This window comes from Impatiens glandulifera, chromosome 2 (genome assembly GCF_907164915.1).
Source record: "Impatiens glandulifera chromosome 2, dImpGla2.1, whole genome shotgun sequence".
Classification (NCBI taxonomy): Eukaryota; Viridiplantae; Streptophyta; class Magnoliopsida; order Ericales; family Balsaminaceae; genus Impatiens; species Impatiens glandulifera.
This window is the reverse complement of record NC_061863.1, coordinates 58,075,074-58,095,715: the sequence shown is the minus strand read 5'-3', so window position 1 is coordinate 58,095,715 and position 20,642 is coordinate 58,075,074. Positions and strand designations below refer to the sequence as shown.

The 20,642-nt window shown below is 35.2% G+C and overlaps 4 protein-coding genes and 1 non-coding gene across 5 annotated transcripts; all 5 read left to right on the top strand.

Annotated features, from left to right (window-relative positions):
• The first annotated feature begins 803 nt into the window (after nt 1-803).
• On the top strand, nt 804-2,539 carry LOC124925046 (11S globulin seed storage protein Ana o 2.0101-like). Its single transcript, XM_047465021.1, has 4 exons — nt 804-1,205; nt 1,293-1,552; nt 1,657-2,067; nt 2,153-2,539. The coding sequence occupies exons 1-4, from the start codon at nt 893-895 to the stop codon at nt 2,537-2,539; spliced, it is 1,371 nt and encodes a 456-aa protein (XP_047320977.1). The 5' UTR covers nt 804-892.
• A 2,236-nt stretch (nt 2,540-4,775) lies between these two features.
• On the top strand, nt 4,776-6,534 carry LOC124925045 (11S globulin seed storage protein Ana o 2.0101-like). Its single transcript, XM_047465020.1, has 4 exons — nt 4,776-5,110; nt 5,193-5,464; nt 5,544-5,981; nt 6,063-6,534. Exons 1-4 carry the CDS (start codon nt 4,798-4,800, stop codon nt 6,465-6,467), a joined length of 1,428 nt encoding a protein of 475 aa, XP_047320976.1. The 5' UTR covers nt 4,776-4,797; the 3' UTR covers nt 6,468-6,534.
• A 2,495-nt stretch (nt 6,535-9,029) lies between these two features.
• Nucleotides 9,030-10,682, top strand: LOC124925043 (11S globulin seed storage protein 1-like). The gene is made up of 4 exons (XM_047465019.1): nt 9,030-9,327; nt 9,410-9,669; nt 9,761-10,198; nt 10,280-10,682. Exons 1-4 carry the CDS (start codon nt 9,030-9,032, stop codon nt 10,664-10,666), a joined length of 1,383 nt encoding a protein of 460 aa, XP_047320975.1. The 3' UTR covers nt 10,667-10,682.
• Nucleotides 10,683-15,540: 4,858 nt separating this feature from the next.
• On the top strand, nt 15,541-15,613 carry TRNAR-CCG. The gene has a single exon. It is a non-coding gene; the product is annotated as a tRNA-Arg (tRNA).
• A 42-nt stretch (nt 15,614-15,655) lies between these two features.
• LOC124925658 lies at nt 15,656-19,270 on the top strand. Its single transcript, XM_047465725.1, has 10 exons — nt 15,656-15,886; nt 15,951-16,047; nt 16,124-16,228; nt 16,314-16,391; nt 16,487-16,542; nt 17,213-17,270; nt 18,040-18,165; nt 18,341-18,436; nt 18,538-18,609; nt 18,867-19,270. The coding sequence occupies exons 1-10, from the start codon at nt 15,786-15,788 to the stop codon at nt 18,927-18,929; spliced, it is 852 nt and encodes a 283-aa protein (XP_047321681.1). The 5' UTR covers nt 15,656-15,785; the 3' UTR covers nt 18,930-19,270.
• Nucleotides 19,271-20,642: the final 1,372 nt, after the last annotated feature.

Genomic DNA, 20,642 nt, shown 5'->3' with positions numbered 1-20,642 from the left:
ATAGCAAAGCTCAATAAGATATTTGAAAGTAATTTGAGAAATTATTAATTATTGTAATGAAAATTGAGACTTTATATAAATGTGAAAAATAAAAACTAAAAGAGACTCATTTTCACATTAAACTAATATTCCAGCTGCTCGTAAAGCCATGCATGCCCTTTGCCCACATAGGGGTTGCATGTGTCTCTAGCTGCTGCTATATTCAGATTAGGTGGAGAATATACAATTAATTTGGCTGCATGCATCATGTATACTAAAGTTAGAAATTAAAAATACAGCTTTTGAAATGGATGAGTATATATTTTGTTGTGAATGATGACAGGTTACACCATCTCTACTAAACAGCAAAAACTCAGCTGGTTTGAAGAAGGAAGCAAGAATAATTAGCCTAGAAATTATTTGTTTGCTTCGTCTATTCATTTTTTATTTATTATAAAACTTCTTTTTTTGAGAAAGTTATAAGACTTTAACATCCTCTTAAATAAGATAATTAAATAAATATCCAAACCTTGAACAGGCTTAGTTTATATATAGCGAGAGTAATAATTAATGGTGATTTAGTGTATTGCAAGTTAAACTTATATAATATATAGACAGAGGATTGATTAAATTCTTATTTCTCTGCCTTTTGTCTTCAGAGAAAGCAACAGGAAAAACCAAAACCATGAGAGAGCAAGCAGACATGAGCTTTAATTTGGCAAAGGTTGCCGCGTATTCTTCTTCAGAGATGCTGTAAAACCAAAACAAGCCATGCAATGATGCAAACAGCAATATGCCCTCTGGAACGTACGTGGAGTTCTCTAGCCAACTTCTCTCCCTTATAAATTATCCCTACAATCCACATTCATTCATATCCCACTTCACTTCAATTCCTAATTAGCTATCTATAGCCATGGCTAACTCTTATGTCCTTGCAATTAGCATCCTATGCTTCCTTGTCCTTACAACCGGCGGTTCTGCTTATAGGCAAAGGCCTCAACAACAAGCTGGCCAACAACAGCAAATGCAGTGTCGCATCCAAAGCCTTAACCCTCTTGAGCCTGCCAGGCGCCTCCAACACGAAGCTGGTTACACCGATGTTTGGGACCAGACCTCTGACCAGATTCAGTGTGCCGGTGTGGCTGCATCACGCCATCTTATCCAGCAAGGAGGCCTCCTCTTACCTACTTTCAGCAATGCCCCTTTGCTAGCCTATGTTGTACAAGGCTAGTTATTATCCACCATCTCTCGTTGTTGAATTTTATACTCAAATATTTTGACTGACTGAAAAAAACTGCCTGCATGGCATACAGGTAGAGGAATTGTTGGCACCATAAATCCAGGCTGCGCAGAGACGTTTCAATCGAGCGAACTAATTGAAGTTGGAGGACGATTTGGCTCTCAAAAGTTTAGGGATCAACACCAGAAGATCCACCGTTGCCGAAAAGGAGACATCGTTGCCTTCCAAGTCGGTGTAGCTCACTGGGTTCATAACGACGGTAACGAAGACCTTGAACTCATGGTAGTCCACGATACCAACAACGTCGACAACCAGCTCGACCAGAACCTCAGGGTAACTGACACGTGACATATATATACTACTTTCTTTGGCGTTTTACCAAACTCGTGGTGGACGAATAGATTATTATAATCGAGTCTTCTTGAATTGTGTCGCAGAGATTTTTCCTTGCCGGTAGCCCGCAAGAGGCAGAAAAGCAACAGAGGGGCCAGCACAAGGAGATCTTTTCAGGCAACCTTTTTCAGGGATTTGAGACCGAGGTCTTGGCGGAATCCTTCAATGTGGACATGGAGACAGCCGCAAGACTACAAGGCCAGGATGATAACAGGGGATTCATTGTTAAGGTAGGGAAGGAATTTGAAATGCAAAGACCATCAGGGTACGAGGACCCAAGAAGCAACGGATTCGAGGAAACCGCCTGCACAATGAGGATCAGAGAGAATATCGACGATCCAGAGAGAGCAGATCTTTACACTGCTCAGGGCGGACGTATTAGTACTCTCAACAGCTATAACCTTCCAATTTTGAAGCAAATTCAATTGAGCGCAGAGAGAGGTGTTCTTTACGAGGTAATCATTCAAGTAGAGAGCTATTGACTCGAATTGACATTTACAACATTTTCTAATTATATCAATCTCTGCTTACAATGTGCAGAATGCAATGGTGGTGCCACAATGGAGCAATAACGCCCACAACATCATCTACATATTGCGTGGATCTGGACGTATCCAAGTAGTGAGTCACTCTAACAGGGCCGTCTTCAATGGCGAGGTTCGCCAAGGACAGCTGCTAGTCGTGCCACAGAACTTCGCGGAGGTGAAGCAGGCGGGAAGCCAGGGATTGGAGTGGGTGTCATTCAAGACGAATGACAGAGCAGTGTCCAGTCCGTTGGCGGGAAGGACGTCGGTGATCCGGGCAATGCCGGAAGAAGTGGTGATGAGCGCTTTCCGGGTGTCGAGAGACGAGGCACGCAAGCTAAAATACAATAGACAGGAAGTGAGGATCTTCCCGCAGTCAAAGAGACAATTGGAGAGGGCTTGAAGTTGTAGTAAAAATAGGAGGATGAGATGTAGTACAAGTCAGTTAGACTTCTCTTAAGGAATAAGGAGTTTTGAAATATGAGAAAATAGGTGAATAAATAATAATAGCCTGTTTTACTTTGTTGTCACCCTTTCTTCCTCTGAACTCATTTTCTTGTTTAATGTATCAACATATTAACCCTCTTTTCCAAACAAAATAAAAAGAATTAAACCCTTCCGATAACTTTAACATTATTGTTTTGCCCGAATTATTACTTGTAAAGTTGTCATATTTTTTTCATTTAAAATTGTACCGAATAGATCATCATAGAAGGTAGAATGATTATTTATTATATTCTCCCCACCTTTAGGTGCATCTTTTTGATCATTTGTATCTTCTTTCCTTTAAGGGAACTAATATGAACAAAAGGTCCACATGAGTCTCATGCTTGCTTAATGATCAACTGGATATTATGAAATCACTTTGAATATTGAGGTCTCGTCTAACAGAGGATCTAGAATATGGAATAGACAGTTATATAAAAGCTAATTATGCTAAATATGATCAACTTTTAACACCTTGTTTACACTAGCAACTGGCCATATATGACCAAAGTGATTGGCTATGTCAATATCGATAAATGAAATGAACCAGCGAGCTGAAGACCAAATATTTTAAGAAATTGGAATCTTACATGGAAAATCAACAACAGCAATATAGACTGGCTGACCCCATTCCTCTTCTTGATCAAATCTTCCACTGCCATACAAATTGAACTGTTGAGATACATAAATATACAGAGAGCTCATATTCACATAGAGATCGGAAGGTAGAAGAACATACAAAACCCAATTATCTAAACAACATGGATTAAAAATAGGAAAGCTAGAAGAACCAACGGAAGAACCCCTCCCCCACCCCACTTAAGTCTACACAATAGATATATTTGTTTTACAAAAGTTAATGTTTGTCAAATTGCCGGCAAGAAACGGTTTATAACCTTTTCCAACTACTCCTAAAGTGCATTAACCTAAAAATAGGTTTCATGTTTAGACAATTACAACGACTCAATCTAGCCACGATGATATTTTTTAATGTATGATAAGCGAAGAACCACGTTGTTCTCAACACTTGTAGTCCTATTTCATGTAAGTACCCGTATCTCAAATTCCAAAACTTGGATCCATCTTGCACTTGTGTGAGCAAAATGAAATCCTATTGTTAAAGTGTCAAGTGGGAATATTGGTCATCTCACATTGATAATTGGCTGGTCAATTTCTTTTGTTTAACCACACATGCATCCTTATAATATTCAATAAAATACTACTAGTCAATAGTTGTCCAAAGATACTAAATTATAGGCTAATTAGGAATAAACTAAACATCGTGTAGTGTCAATGTTGGCTAATTTAAATTGCAAATATAAGTTTGCCTGTCCAAAGAATTTGAAAATAAAAATATAATAAAAATAATTTAAATATATATTATTAAGATATTAGTTTGACAAAACCTATTAAAATAAGTCAAATGTCAAGAGTTTTTTGTTAATCTTCTTTTCGCTCTCAAAACTTGAAATAGTTTATACTTCAGGACATTGAATTCTCTTATTTCAATATTCATTTCCTCTGCTTCGGTGAGCCTGTCTCCAGGTCAGCATCGATGCTAGAGTAACTATCTGGCGCACCTCTCGAAGTCATCGCTATAACAGCTACAAAGATATAAAAATATATTGGTTTGAATTCCATTGAAATTCTATTTCCAATACTAATTTCAATTTTTAATTTTTAAATGTTCTATCAAACCTAAGAATTGGAATTACACCCTTCAATTACATGGTTACCAAACACACCTTAAGATCTGATTTTAAATAAATAGAAAATAAAAGAGAAACAAGAAAAAATAAATGCTTTAAAATAAATTCTATTTTTCAAATTAAACTAAAATACTCCAGCTGAATGCATGCCTGCTATTGTCCACGTATGGGTGCATGTGTCTTTATAAGCTGCTCTTATGTTCAGAATTTGAGATGATGCTTGTAATTATATTAGACAGGGGCTTCCTCCTCTTTTAGCCGCTTCTCAAAGCCTGAATCTAGACTAAATAGCCATGGTTGTTCAATATCAGATCCACGGCCAACAGTAAAACCAAAACCATAACCAGCCATGCAATTAACAGCGATGTGGCAATCATCCATCAAACTTCCCTCCCTTATATAAACAATCAACCTTAATTCTTCCTTCATATCCCACTTCACTTCACTTCCTTAATAATTAGCAGCCATGGCTAACTCTCTTGTGCTCGCAATTACCATAATCTGTTTCCTTGTTCTTACCACCGGAGGCTCTGCTTTTCGGCAAAGGCCTCAGCTGCCCCAACAAGAGCAGCAGGCGCAGTATTGTCGCATCCAAAGCCTCAACCCTCTTGAGTCTGCCAGGCGCATCCAGCATGAAGCTGGTTACACCGACGTTTGGGACCAGACCTCTGACCAGATTCAGTGTGCCGGTGTGGCCGCCTCCCGCCACCTCATCCAGCAAGGAGGCCTCCTCTTGCCTTCTTTCAACAATGCCCCTTTGCTAGCCTATGTTGTACGAGGTATGTTGTAATACTAGTTAATTGCACATCCCCTCTATTTGTTGAATTTTACTTTATGGTTGAAAAAACTTGTATGGAATAGGTAGGGGAATTGTTGGCATCATAAATCCAGGCTGCGCAGAGACCTTTCAATCAAGTGAACAGACTGAATCTGGTGAACGATTTGGCTCTGAAAGGTTCAGAGATCAACACCAAAAGATCCACCCTTGCAGGAAAGGGGACATTGTTGCCTTCCAAGCTGGTGTAGCTCATTGGGTCCATAACGACGGTAACGAAGAACTTGAACTCATGGTAGTCCACGATACCAGCAATGCTGACAACCAACTCGATCAAAATCTCAGAGTAACTAACACATAGCCTATATATATAATGTTCTCTTTGGAATTTTAACAAACATTAAATTATTAAGAGTCATTTTGATTAATTATTCCAGAGATTCTTCCTTGCCGGTAGCCCACAAGAGTCTGAGAAGCAACAGACGAAATATGGGGGACAACAAGAGGAGATCTTTTCAGGCAACCTTTTTCAGGGATTTGAGACTGAGGTCTTGGCGGAATCCTTCAAAGTTGATTTGGAGACAGCGGCAAGACTACAGGGACAAGATGATAACAGAGGATTCATCGTCAGAGTAGGGAAGGAATTCGAAATGCAAAGACCATCAAAGTACGAAGACGAAAGAAGAGAGCGGAGCCAAAGAAACAACGGTTTTGAGGAAACTGTTTGCACAATGAGGATCAGAGAAAATCTCGATGATCCAGAGAGGGCAGATGTGTACACCGCTCAGGGTGGTCGCATCAGCACCGTCAACAGTCATAATCTCCCAATTTTGAAGCAAATCCAATTGAGCGCCGAGAGAGGAGTCCTTTACGAGGTAATCGTACAAATAGCGACCTAGAGACTCAAACTGACAACGTTTTCTAACTGTTTCGATCTCCACTTAAAAAATGTGCAGAACGCAATGGCTGCGCCACACTGGACCCTTAACGCCCACAACATAATCTACATATTGCGTGGGTCGGGCCGAATTCAAGTGGTGGGTCACTCCAACCGGGCCGTCTTCAATGGCGAAGTCCGCCAAGGGCAGCTATTGGTCGTCCCTCAGAATTACGCTGAAGTCAAGCAGGCGGGAAGCGAAGGATTAGAGTGGGTGTCGTTCAAGACAAATGACAGGGCGGTGTCAAGCCCGCTTGCTGGGAAGACTTCAGTGATCCGGGCAATGCCAGAGGAAGTGGTGATGAGTGCTTTCCGCGTGTCGAGAGCCGAGGCACATAAGCTAAAGTACAACAGGCAGGAAGTGAGGATTTTCCCTCAGTCTTCCTCAAAGAGGGAGAAGGGCTCACGTTGGTCGATTGTGTAATGATAAAGATGGTTTGAAAAATAAATAAATGCTAGTAAAAGTAGAGGTATGTATCTATAATAATAAGTTAGAAGTAAAGGAGAGGATGTAATGAGTAAGTCTTCCTATGGAGTTTGGAAGTGAATGATAAGGGTGAATAAAAAATAAAAGACTGTTTGTATGATCTTTCTTTATATCTCATACTAAAATTATCTACTTAGAAAAGCAATAAAGAATTGCCAACAGCTTGGTTTATTTGTCATACAATTAAATTATTGTCCTCCTGTCTACAATAAATTTAACTCATAATGTGTCGAGCTAAATTTTCTCATACAGGATACAAACTCAATGAGGAAATGACAATGCTTAATTGTTAATCTGTCAGTCTAAGTTCAATGATGTATGTGCCATGATTATCATGTTATGACAAAGCATCATGCACGAATTAACCAAGGTTGCCACATATGTTGCTGCTGCTACTTGTCTAAAAATAAAATTAAACCAGCAATGCAAACAACTATATGCCCTCCCCTTTCTATGTTGGCTTTCTCCATGGAATAGACAGATATATAAAGGCTAATTATGCTAAACATGATCAACTTTAATACAAAATCTACACTAGGCAACTGGCCATATATGACCAAAGTGACTGGCTATGTCAAGATCGATAATTGGAGAAATCGGCATCTTACATGGCAAAGCTGTAATATAGACTGTCTGACCCCGCATTCCTCCTCTTGATCAAATCTTCCACTGCCATACAAATTGAAGTGTTGAGATACATAAATATACAGAGAGCTCATATTCACATAGAGATTGGGAAGGTAGAAGAACATACAAAAACCCAATTATCTAAGCAACATTGATTAAAAATAGGGAAGCAAGAAAAACTAACAGAAGAACCCCTCCTCCCCCCAACTCACTTAAGTCTACACAATACATATTTCTTTTACAAAAGTTATTTTTGTCAAATTGCAGGCAAAAAACGGTTTTTATAACCTTTTCCAACTATTCCTAAAGTGCATTAACCTAAAAACAGGTTTAATGTTTAGACAATTACGACTCAATCTAGCCACATTGAATTTTTTTAATGTATGACGAACTAAGAGCCACTTTGTTCTCTAACACTTGCAGTCCTATTTCATGTAAGTGCCAGTATCTCAAATGCCAAAACTCGGATCCATCTTGCACTTGTGTGAGAAAATTGAAATCCTATTGTTAAAGTGTCAAGTGGGAATATTGGTCATCACACATTGATAATTGGCAGGTCAGTTTGTTTTGTGTTTAACGACACATGCATCGTTATCAAATTCAATAAAATATCACATAGTCAATAGTTGTACAACGATAATAAATTATGGGATAAATTAGGAATAAACTAAACATCGTATATGAGACGTTGGCTACTTATAAATGCAGTTATATGTCTTCACAACTTGTAAAACTTCTTGATTATTTCGCATCTTTAAATCTATAAACATTTCTTTCTTGTCTGTCAAGTGATTGAAGCATCCAATGTCAATAAACCAAACATCACCTTATGAATCAACTTTATCGAATTGAGCCATAAACAACTTTCTTTCACATGCATAATTAACTTTGTTATATATCATCTTACCAACAATCTGACACTGATAAATAACAGTGAATATAACTTTTGTTGTTCCTTTTGTAATTGGAAAGTTATAGCAAAGCTCAAAAACATATTTGAAAGTAATTGAGAAATTATAAATTATTGTTATGAAAATTGAGATATTCACATAAATATTAAAAAATATTCATTTTTACATTCCAGCTGTTCATAAAGCCATGCATGTCCTTGCCCGCATAGGGTTGCATGTGTCTCTAGCTGCTGAGAATATTAATTGATTTGTCTGCATGCATCATGCATACAAAAGTTAGAAAATAAAAATATCCATTTTGAAATGGGTCAGTATGTGTCCTTGTTGTGGGTCAGTATGTGTCCTTGTTGTGAAAGGAGATGATCATTCTTACACAGTTACACCACCTCTCCTTTAATATACCATAAAGTAACAATAAAAACTCAGTTGGTTTGAAGAAGGAAATAAGCAAAATTTAGCTAGAAATTATTTGTTTGCCTCTCATCTATTTATTTTTTATTTATTATAAAACTTCTTGTTTTGAGAAACTTATAAAACTTTAACATCTTCTTAAATAAGATAATTAAGTAATTATTCAAACATTGAACATGTTTAGTTTATACACAGACTAATAATTAATGCTAAAAATGGTTTAAATTATTGCAAACTATTGCAGGGTATTCAGCTTCTTAGTTCTCTGCCTGAACCTGGACTACATTATTTGTATGTATCCCGAAACTTGTTTTCATACTAACGCAACGGGACAAACCAAAACCTTGAGCTTTAATTTGGCCAAGGTTGCCACGTATTCTTTGTCAGGGATACTGTAAAACAAAAACCAGCAATGCAATGATGCAAACAGCAATGCCCTATGAAACTTACGTGGAGTTCTCTCAGCCAACTTCTCTCCCTTATAAATTATCCCTACAATCAACATTCTTCATTCATTCCTATCTTACTTCCTAATTAGTTACATATAGCCATGGCTAACTATTATGTCCTTCCAATTAGCATACTATGCTTCCTGGTCCTTACAACCGGAGGCTCTGCTTATAGACAAGCTGGCCAACAACAGCAAGCGCAGTGTCGCATCCAAAGCCTCAACCCTCTTGAGTCTGCCAGGCGCATCCAGCATGAAGCTGGTTACACCGACGTTTGGGACCAGACCTCTGACCAGATTCAGTGTGCCGGTGTGGCCGCCTCCCGCCACCTCATCCAGCAAGGAGGCCTCCTCTTGCCTTCTTTCAACAATGCCCCTTTGCTAGCCTATGTTGTACGAGGTATGTTGTAATACTAGTTAATTGCACATCCCCTCTATTTGTTGAATTTTACTTTATGGTTGAAAAAACTTGTATGGAATAGGTAGGGGAATTGTTGGCATCATAAATCCAGGCTGCGCAGAGACCTTTCAATCAAGTGAACAGACTGAATCTGGTGAACGATTTGGCTCTGAAAGGTTCAGAGATCAACACCAAAAGATCCACCCTTGCAGGAAAGGGGACATTGTTGCCTTCCAAGCTGGTGTAGCTCATTGGGTCCATAACGACGGTAACGAAGACCTTGAACTCATGGTAGTCCACGATACCAGCAATGCTGACAACCAACTCGATCAAAATCTCAGAGTAACTAACACATAGCCTATATATATAATGTTCTCTTTGGAATTTTAACAAACATTAAATTATTAAGAGTCATTTTGATTAATTATTCCAGAGATTCTTCCTTGCCGGTAGCCCACAAGAGTCTGAGAAGCAACAGACGAAATATGGGGGACAACAAGAGGAGATCTTTTCAGGCAACCTTTTTCAGGGATTTGAGACTGAGGTCTTGGCGGAATCCTTCAAAGTTGATTTGGAGACAGCGGCAAGACTACAGGGACAAGATGATAACAGAGGATTCATCGTCAGAGTAGGGAAGGAATTCGAAATGCAAAGACCATCAAAGTACGAAGACGAAAGAAGAGAGCGGAGCCAAAGAAACAACGGTTTTGAGGAAACTGTTTGCACAATGAGGATCAGAGAAAATCTCGATGATCCAGAGAGGGCAGATGTGTACACCGCTCAGGGTGGTCGCATCAGCACCGTCAACAGTCATAATCTCCCAATTTTGAAGCAAATCCAATTGAGCGCCGAGAGAGGAGTCCTTTACGAGGTAATCGTACAAATAGCGACCTAGAGACTCAAACTAACAACGTTTTCTAACTGTTTCGATCTCCACTTAAAAAATGTGCAGAACGCAATGGCTGCGCCACACTGGACCCTTAACGCCCACAACATAATCTACATATTGCGTGGGTCGGGCCGAATTCAAGTGGTGGGTCACTCCAACCGGGCCGTCTTCAATGGCGAAGTCCGCCAAGGGCAGCTATTGGTCGTCCCTCAGAATTACGCTGAAGTCAAGCAGGCGGGAAGCGAAGGATTAGAGTGGGTGTCGTTCAAGACAAATGACAGGGCGGTGTCAAGCCCGCTTGCTGGGAAGACTTCAGTGATCCGGGCAATGCCAGAGGAAGTGGTGATGAGTGCTTTCCGCGTGTCGAGAGCCGAGGCACATAAGCTAAAGTACAACAGGCAGGAAGTGAGGATTTTCCCTCAGTCAAAGAGGCAATTCGAGAGGGCTTGAAATTGGAGTAAGAATAGAAGGAAGGATGAGATGTAAGTGTATATGTATAAATAAGAGAACTTGGAAAAAGAAAATGAACACAAATCAGTCTAGTTCTCTAAATGAATAAGGGTTTTGGAATATGAGAAAATAGGTGAATAAATAATAATATCCTGTTTTGTTCTGTTTTGTTTTGCTATCATCTCATTTTTGCATCTCAAATCAGCTTCATCTTCTTCTTCAGAATAGATAAGTTTCATGTTTGCTTACTGAACTATGGATATTATGAAATCACTTTGAACATTAAGGTCTGGTCTAACAGAGGATCTATAATATGGAATAAACAGATAAAAGCTAATTATGCCAGACATGATCTACTTTAACACCTAATCTGCACTAGCAACAAGTCATACGTGACCAAAGTAAATGGCTATGTGAATAAGGATAAATGGAATGATCCAGCCAGCAAGCTGAAGAACAAATATTTTGAGAAATTGGTATCTTACCTGGCAAATAAACAGCAGCAATACAAACTGGCTAAGCTTTCATACAAATTGAGCTGTTGAAATATATAAGGTCCAGAGAGCTCATATTCACAAAGTGCAAATTTTTATAAACTATATAAGTTAATTTTTGCCAAATTGCCTGCAAGAAACGGTTTATAAACTATTATTCCTAAAGTTCATAAACCTAATAAAAACAGGTTTCATGTTTAGACAAATGAATTTTTTAATAGGAACCGGAAAGAGATAAACTATATACCAAAGATGCAGAAATATGAGCATAGCGTGGTTCAAAAAAAAGAAATGAAACTTGTGGAAGAGACATAGTTTTGGTACCTGAGCTTGCTTGCAGAGAAGCCATGGATAGAAGAGGAGGAGATGTTGTCAGTGAAGGTACTCGGCGATGGCCCACCTCCAGACTCAGAAAGAAGAAGAAGAAGAGAGCCGGCGAATACAAGATATGAGGAAGAAGACCGGCGGCCGGAAAGCCAAATCATAAAATTAGGGTTTTAAAAATTTTATTAAAAGAAAAAGGTACGATACCTTTAACGACGGTCCTTCTTCAATAACGCTGTCGTTAAAAGTTATATAAGTTAATAATCCTTCTTTTTACTTGGTGTTATGAAGGAAGAAAAATGTTCTTAAAATTTAATTATCCCTTTTGAATCCCTTCTGAATGGAATTTAATTTTGTGAAAAAATGTATTTAGATAAGCTAGCATTTAGTCTGTACATTTGCACGAGAAATAATATAAAAAACCGTGAAACAAATTACAGATAACATTTTTAATTTTATTTTTAACCGTTTTAAGTTTATGGGTGGGTCAACCCACAATCCGACACAAATATCCATTACTCAACATCATTATATATTAGTTAGTTAAAATGTTGAACTTATATTAATATTAAAACGTCCCGCGTTTATCAAATTTGGTGTTGAATTTAAAATATAAAGTCTTTGTAACCTAGTTGGTTAAAGAGTTGTACTTGTTTTGTTAGATTGCAAGTTCGAAACATACCTCTAACATTTTTAATTTTATTTTTAACCGTTTTAAATTTTAAAACGGGTCAACCCACAATCCGACCCAAGTATCCAAATTAACCACAACTCTCGACCCGACAATCTGGACACTTTAAAAATTAAGCATCATTATATATATATATATATAGATTAGTTAGTTAAAAAGTTGAACTTATATTAATATTAAAACGTCCCGCGTTTATCAAATTTGGTGTTGAATTTAAAATATAAAGTCTTTGTAGTCTAGTTGGTTAAAGAGTTGTACTTGTTTTGTTAGGTTGCAAGTTTGAAACATAACTTTAGCATTTTTAATTTTATTTTTAACCGTTTTAAATTTAAAAACGGGTCAACCCACAATCCGACCCAAGTATCTAAATTAACCACAACTCTCGACCCGGCAATCCGGACACTTTAAAAATTAAGCATCATTATATATATATATATAGATTAGTTAGTTAAAAAGTTAAACTTATATTAATATTAAAACGTCCCGCGTTTATCAAATTTGATGTTGAATTTAAAATGTAAAGTCTTTGTAGCTTAGTTGGTTAAAGAGTTGTACTTGTTTTGTTAGGTTGTAAGTTCGAAACATACCTCTAGCATTTTTAATTTTATTTTTAACCGTTTTAAATTTAAAAACGGGTCAACCCACAATCCGACCCAAGTATCCAAATTAACCACAGCTCTCGACCCGGCAATCCGAACATTTTAAAAATTAAGCATCATTATATATATATAGATAACAAAAAACTTTGAGTGTGTTATTGTTTGGTTCAAACTTATGTAGAAGGATTGAGTTGATCTGTTTTTGCTATTCCTTCACCCTATTTTGTTAGAGAAATTAAATACAATTTTTGTGCCATTATTATTAGAATTAATTCGAATATTTTTTATATATATACTTGGTAATTATATATTTGTTGTTACCAACATAAAGATTAGTTTTAAGAATTTATTTATATATATATAATAGATATGTTTGTCTAAAGCAACGTTTACTATTTCATTAAATTTGTTTATTAAGTTTATCTAAAATTCTATATAAATATTTATATAGATAGTATATATTTTTATGTATTTCTCATACAGTAAATGTTTGTTTAATATCAGATAACACTTAAGTAGGTATGACAATGGAGCTATTTGGGGGCAGAGAATACATTTACTATCCCCGCAATGTTTTTATTTCGATTTTTTTTTAATACCATCCCCATCCCATTCGATTTTGAATAATATCCGTGAAGCACCGTTTATAAAATATTTTAAAATAAAAATTATACGATAAATTTATATAAATTATTTTTTTAATATAATATATATTGTAATATATCAAAATTTCATATTATTATAAAGAAAAAAACTTTTAATTTTTATAAAATATAATGAATCAATTAATATAGTTTCAATATAGTTGTGATTTTATATATTTAATTGTGTTTATAGTTTTGGGGGTAAAATCGAAGAGAGACACAAATATCATCCCCGTCTCATACTTGTTCGGTTTCGAGGAGAAAAACTACCTCAAACGGGACAATTCGATGCGGTTACCGCATGACGGTTTCAAATTATTCTCCTTATATTTAAGGACTATTGATATATCAATAGTTGAAAGATTTAATATCCACATCATACCTCCATAAATAACTACTCATATGAATAAGAGGATATTAAAGATCAAACAAATAATATCTAATGGAAATATTTATTAAAAATTCATTTATGCTTCCCCAATTCAAAATTATTCCAGACCTTTTCTCTTGAGATTGTTCACATGAATTTCATTCACTTACAGTAAAAAAATCATTCATCCACACCAAACAGTCATATTGTATTATTGTCCATCTATAAAACGTGTAAATTTATTTATTTACTTTTAATTGGTATACATATGAAGACTCTAAGGGGTGAGAAACTGAAAATAGGTTCCATCAATATTTGTTAGAAATATTTAACATTAAATCGATTTAACGATATATTTTTTTTTTTTATGAAAAGTAAATAAAAAATGTATTTAACAAAATAATCTATATATATAATAATGCTTAATTTTAAATTGTCTGGATTGCCGAGCCGAGAGTTGTAGTTTATTTGAATATATATGTAAGAGTAATAAATATTTGGGTCGAATTGTGGGTTAACTCGTTTATAAACTTACCGTTAAAATTAAAATTAAAAATACTATATATATATATATATTATTTCAAACTGATAACCTAAAAAAAAACAACAAGTATTATCATATAAAGTTCTAACACAAATTCAAAAAGTCTATTGAAATTCTTATAATCATTCATTTATTTTATCATTCTTAATTGTTTAAGGTCTTTATCATTAACATTGATATGAAAGTAGTCTAAGCTATATTTTATAGAATTATGGTATAAAATAACCTAAAGCTAGACTTATTTGTATTTATATGAATAATATGAACCATATTTTATTTAATTATATTAAAAATGTCATGAGAATATTCTTCCTTTTCCATGAGAAAATCTATAATAACCCTCATATCATCTCTTAAAATAGTATAACTTTTTATAATTCAACATGTATTTTTTTTTTAATGAATTAAAATGCAGGTTTTATTCTATAAAAATAATCAACGAATTAAATGTTATAAGAAAATAACCAATGAATTAAATATAGTTTTTTAAGGTTTCTAATGTGCAATTTATTTTTATTAAATTAATTTGTATATATTATATAAAAAAAAAACTAATGTACACCTTACTGTGTGTTTGTATTTTATTTATCAACAATTTATTCATACATGTAGTGATTAATGAAAGTTGTGTATTACTTTTGTAGAATAATTACACCATTTCTACTTTTATAATTCTTTCAAACTTATTACTTATTATAATAAAAAAGAAAATAAAAAATAAACAAAAGGAATATTTGATTTTCTCCCATCGGTTTCAGAGTAATTTTTTTACTTGCAATTATTTTTGTCTGAATAACACATTTTTTTCCACAATTTTTCTAGTGTTAGTTTTTTAAATTAAAAAAAAATATATATTTTTCATTAGATAAAATTTTTCTAAAAAGAATTTTACCTTGAGTTGAATTTGACTAACTATGAGCAAACTTAAGAACAGAGGCCTGGGTATATCCTAAACAACTTTTTCATTTTAAATTAATATATTTTTGAAATAAACAATATTACAGCGTTATAGTTTTAAAAAATAGCAAAAAGTCTGGTTAGTTAATAGACTAGAGAATAGAAGATACCATAATTTATTCAATAAACTTCTCCAACCTAATATTTAAAAAGAAAATACTGAACACAAATTAATTTTTAATAAAATAAGTAAATAAAGAATAATATGTATTAAATAAATAATTCCATTTAACAATCAGACACAAACAAGAGTTCGCGTGGCCTAATGGATAAGGCGCTCGCCTCCGGAGCGGGAGATTGTGGGTTCGAGTCCCACCGTGAACGAGTCTGTTTTATCACATCACTTTTTTTTCACCCTTCTTGCTTAACTGTGCCGATTACTGAATTCTAGTAAAACCACAGTGTGTAGAAACAAAGGATCAAAAGGCGGAGGAGGGGTTCGAGAATAAACGGCCGGCAGCTGAGCGATAAGAGAATCTAAACAAATCTCCGATCAATGGCTTTAGCCTTATCTAATTCCCTTCAGTTTTCCGCTTCAAGATTTCCTTCCGCACATGGATTTCTCAGGCTTTCAAAGTCTCCCTCCTCCTCGCTCAGGTGAGTTTTTCTTTTGTTTCCTCTCTGTATTCTTATGACCTATTATGGTGTGTATTCATTGTAGGTTTCCTATGTCACATTCAATGTCCAGAAGAGTAACTTGTGCTGCTTCATCAGCTGCTGGAAGTCCTAGTTCAGATAGCGACTTCAATCCATATCAGGTGTAACAAAAATTGTTTATTTTTATGTAATTTATTTGCTTATAATGGATGGTCTTCAATCTTCATGTATATGAAGGTTCTTGGCGTGAGTCCAATTGAGGGATTTGACATGATTAAAGCTGCATATACAAGAAAACATAAGGATGCTGAGAGAAGAGGCGATGGAGCAACACTTTCGCAGGTTACCTTTTGGGAACTCTTTTCTTGTCTTGTTTTCTGTTGTATATTCTTGAGAATCTTTATGTTTTTACCTGGTTTTGTTACAGTTGGAAAAGGCGTACGATAAAATCATGATGGCACAGCTGAGTAACAGAAAGCAGGGTTTAACTTTTGGTTCATTCAAGGTTTTAAATCATATCTATTCTTCAAATTCTTATAAAAATGGAAACTCGAAGAAATCGTTTTATATGTGCTAGTGAATGGTGGGTTATTTTTTCAGGTTTCAAAGGAAATTAAGTTTGCAGATAAGCAGCCAATTGTACCATGGGGACCAAGGTTTGCCATTTGATGTTTATTGCTAGCTAAAGAAAATGAAGCTTAAAATTGTTTACAGTTCTTATACTTGATTGTTACGTTTCAAAGACATGTATATTGAATAGTTATTGCAGATTGTAAGATGAACATGCTAACCTATAAAGCTTTTTATCCTTTGCCCACTTTTTTGAAACATTGATAATGCTCATCACTCTGAGTTCAGATAAAATCTCTCAAATACATTGACATCCATAAGTTTAGCCATTAACCTCTGGTTTGTAATCTCTTCCAAATGCACACACCTTTTTGAAAACACTTTTTCTATCAGATATCCCATCTGAATGTTGATCTACATCCATATGCGGTCACATTTAGAAACAGAACTTAGTCATTCATAAATTTGGCGGTTTCTTATCTGTATCGGGTATCCCCTAGAACTTTCCTGTTCAAGATTGAAAGCCAGTGTTGAATTTTAATAATCATCTTCAGTCTCGAGTTTCCAGGCTGAATTGATAGCCTAAAAACTAGTGATACTAGTGCTTACTTGGTCATTCTTGAAGAGACGGTCCTTGTCTGTCCAAATTTTTTTTTGTTCAGTGCTAAAATCATTTTCATGACAATTTCATTTGTAACCCTGTTATCATGTGTGAAAATGTATAGTTTGTTAATTATCGTTTCCTCATATTTTCAGGCCAGAAAAATCAGATACTAAAGATATGCGCATAAATCTTGCAATAGCTGCTGTATTTGTAAGTAGCTGCATTCTGAAATTTCTCATGCAACTATGTATGTACATGTGAAAATAACTGCAATTAATGTTATCTATTCTTCTTGATAATCATTTGACCATTTACTTTTCACAGTGAAAGATAATATCATTCTTCTAATTTCAAATACCACCAAAAAAACATATGCATAATACCTGCACCAAATGCAAATTAAGCTGTTGGGGTCAAGGCCGGCGCTGTGAGGTTGCAGTGATATTAGAAGGTCAAAAGACTGTACATGGGCCATAGTATAAGCAAAAAAACACGGGTCAATGATAACAAAGTAGTATATATACGACCAATTCAACATGATTTGATAGTTGAGTTGTTTAATGAAACAGGTTGCAAGTTCAACACTTAGTATAAACATTGTTCGTATTTTTAGGAAAAAAAATAATATTTATACAAACTTTAACGTTTATAATTTTTTTTTTTTTTTAAATTTGAATAGTAGTGTCTTATAACCAATAAATAATTAACTCACTTAGGTGTAGGTTGCTTGCATTCAACTTGTGATGGAGATATCCACTTTTTTATATTGATTTTCAATTATTTCTCCTTGGTAAAATGCATTTCGCTGATGCTTTCCTTTATTTCTCATATATTCGGTGCTTTTGGTATTGCAATCAGCAGCACAATTTGGTTTTATGATAAAATTCTCACAAATTTGATATTGCCCAAGTACCAAATGATTACATTTATTCTAATGTTTTCCAACTATATGATTCTGTTCTTTTTGGTCTCTCTACAGACTGCTTGGGTTGTCATAAAACGCAATGCTGAATGGAAACCACTTCAATTCCTGGCCTTTGCCTTTGTATACCGGTTGTTTGAGAAATTGAAAGCCTCTGAACCAGAGTCCTCACCCACATTTACGGTACACCATGCTTCTACTCAAGGAAGACTGTCATTTTCAAACTGAAGCTCTGATTACTGTAACTTGTAAACTTTTTCAATATTCGATTAACCTTAAAATCATCACCTTAATGTTTATTTTTAATTTTTATTTTGCAAAAGGAGAACTAACAAAAATTTAAATGGATTGGGTGCAGGAGGAAGGTGAGGATGAAGGGAGATCCATGCGGATGGGGAAGCGATTGCTTCGTTCTCTTTCCCTGGTGTTTGGCTCGATGGCCATTGCATCTTTGGTTAGTCTTGTCATATGTTCTGAATCTACATTTGTTCCAGTAAAATTATGTTCTTTTTGTTCATTATTGACTGGGTTGATTAATGACTTTTTTATTTGCAGGGATTCACGGGCCTGTTGAATCTGATTGAGTTTGCTGGTGGTTTTATTCCTTCTGTTCTATACAATAACCAGGTAATAAATTATTAGTAGTGGCTAACCAATCAAATGTTGCTGGTTTCACATAATAATAGTAACAATGCCTTTTGATGACTTATATTTCCCTGTCCACACTGACCCAAAGTTCCATAACTATATTTTTTTTGCGACTCGTAAACGTGTAATTATATTAGTCTCGTGTTTGTATTTGGATTGGCAATTGAAATTGTTTTCTGATTGGTGTTAAGGAGTTTATTTATTCATTTAGCTGACACAAATGTGAACATGTGCAGGAGTTGTTCATTACTGCTTCAACCGCAGTCGTGCTGTACATTATGTCATCGTATTATAGATGATCAGATCAACAAACTCTAGTCAAACCGGACCAAGTAACACATAATGTTTATGTTGAGATGTCTGTCATGTTACTTTTGCACCAATTTTGCATGAATAGGCAGAATAGCTGAATACCAGGTGAAAGAAAGAGTCTTTGATCTTTGGGGAAGTGAATCACATTATTAGGGTTGTATTCTTGAAACGGTTTCCTGGTTTGTATGTTGATTCTTATTTATATGGCTCCTTCTGTCAAATTTGATAAGATAATTTACTATCTGAGTCTTATATATATATATATTTTTTTTTTTTCTGATTTTATGTAAACCTGATTTTAAGTTCAGTAGCTAATTTTTTTTACTCAGATTTTATTCCCGGGTGGTTAACATAACCTCTTTAAATGAAAGTATTTTTTTTAAAGTAAAAATTGAATATTTCCATTTTAGTACCTGTTTCAAAAACATAAAATAATAATAATAATAATAAATAAATAAAATTAGAACCTCAATAAATAAATATCTTTGGGATAAAAAAAATATTTATTTGTCGAGATTATTTATTTATCCCATTTAACCCTTCAATTGACCATCATTTTGTAACTCACACTTTTTCATATGCTTTTTTTTATCCATTCGGTAAAACACTCACCAATCTTAATCGACCTTAATTGATTACACAGCTCTTATCTCTCGTCAAACTCAACCACCCAATTGACCATTATCTTGTGACTCACACTTTTTCATGTCTTTTTTATCTCCTCAGTAAACTACCCACCAATCTTAGTCGACTTTAATTGATTACACATTTCTTATATCTCGTCAAACTCAACTACTAATCCCCCAATTGACCTCATCTAGTGATTCACACTTTTTCATATGCATTTTTTATCCTCTCGGTAAATCACCACCAATCTTAGTCGACCTCAATTGATTACATATCTCTTATCTCTCGTCAAACTCAACCACTAACCCCCAATTGACCCTCATACTGTAACTCACACTTTATTATATGACTCTTTATCTCCTCGGCAAACCACCCACTGACCCTAATCTTGTGACTCACACTTTTTCATATGTCTCTTTATCCCTCGATAACTACTCACCAATCTTAGTCGATCTCTCTTTTACTCTCACTTCAACAAATCAACAACCAATCACAATTAATCACAAACTTCTTATACAACCACCACCCGACCTTCATCTGACCTCACACTTTCAAATGATCGTCAAATTAACTATTAATTCTGACGCCAAACTCGACAAACTACCCACCATCCGACCTCCATCTCGTGACCTCACAATTTTAAATACTTGTTAAACCACCCACAAACCTTAATTTTGCGACTCACATTTTTTTATATGTCTTTTTATCTCTCGACAAATCACTCAACAATCTTAGTCGACCTCTCTTTTACTCTCACTTCAACAAATCAACAACCAATCTTAATTAATCACAAATCCCTTATACAACGTCAAACCAATCACTAACCATCATCCGACCTTCATCTCGTGACCTCACACTTTCAAATGCTCGTCAAACTAATCACTAATTCTGACATCAAACTCGATAAACCACCCACCACCCGACCTTCATCTCGTGACCTCACACTTTCAAATGTTCGTCAAACCAACCACTAATTCCGACCTCACACTCGACAAAACACTCACCACCCGACCTCCATCTCGTGACCTTACACTTTCAGATACCTGGTTTGGGATTCAAACCATAGTCTTAAG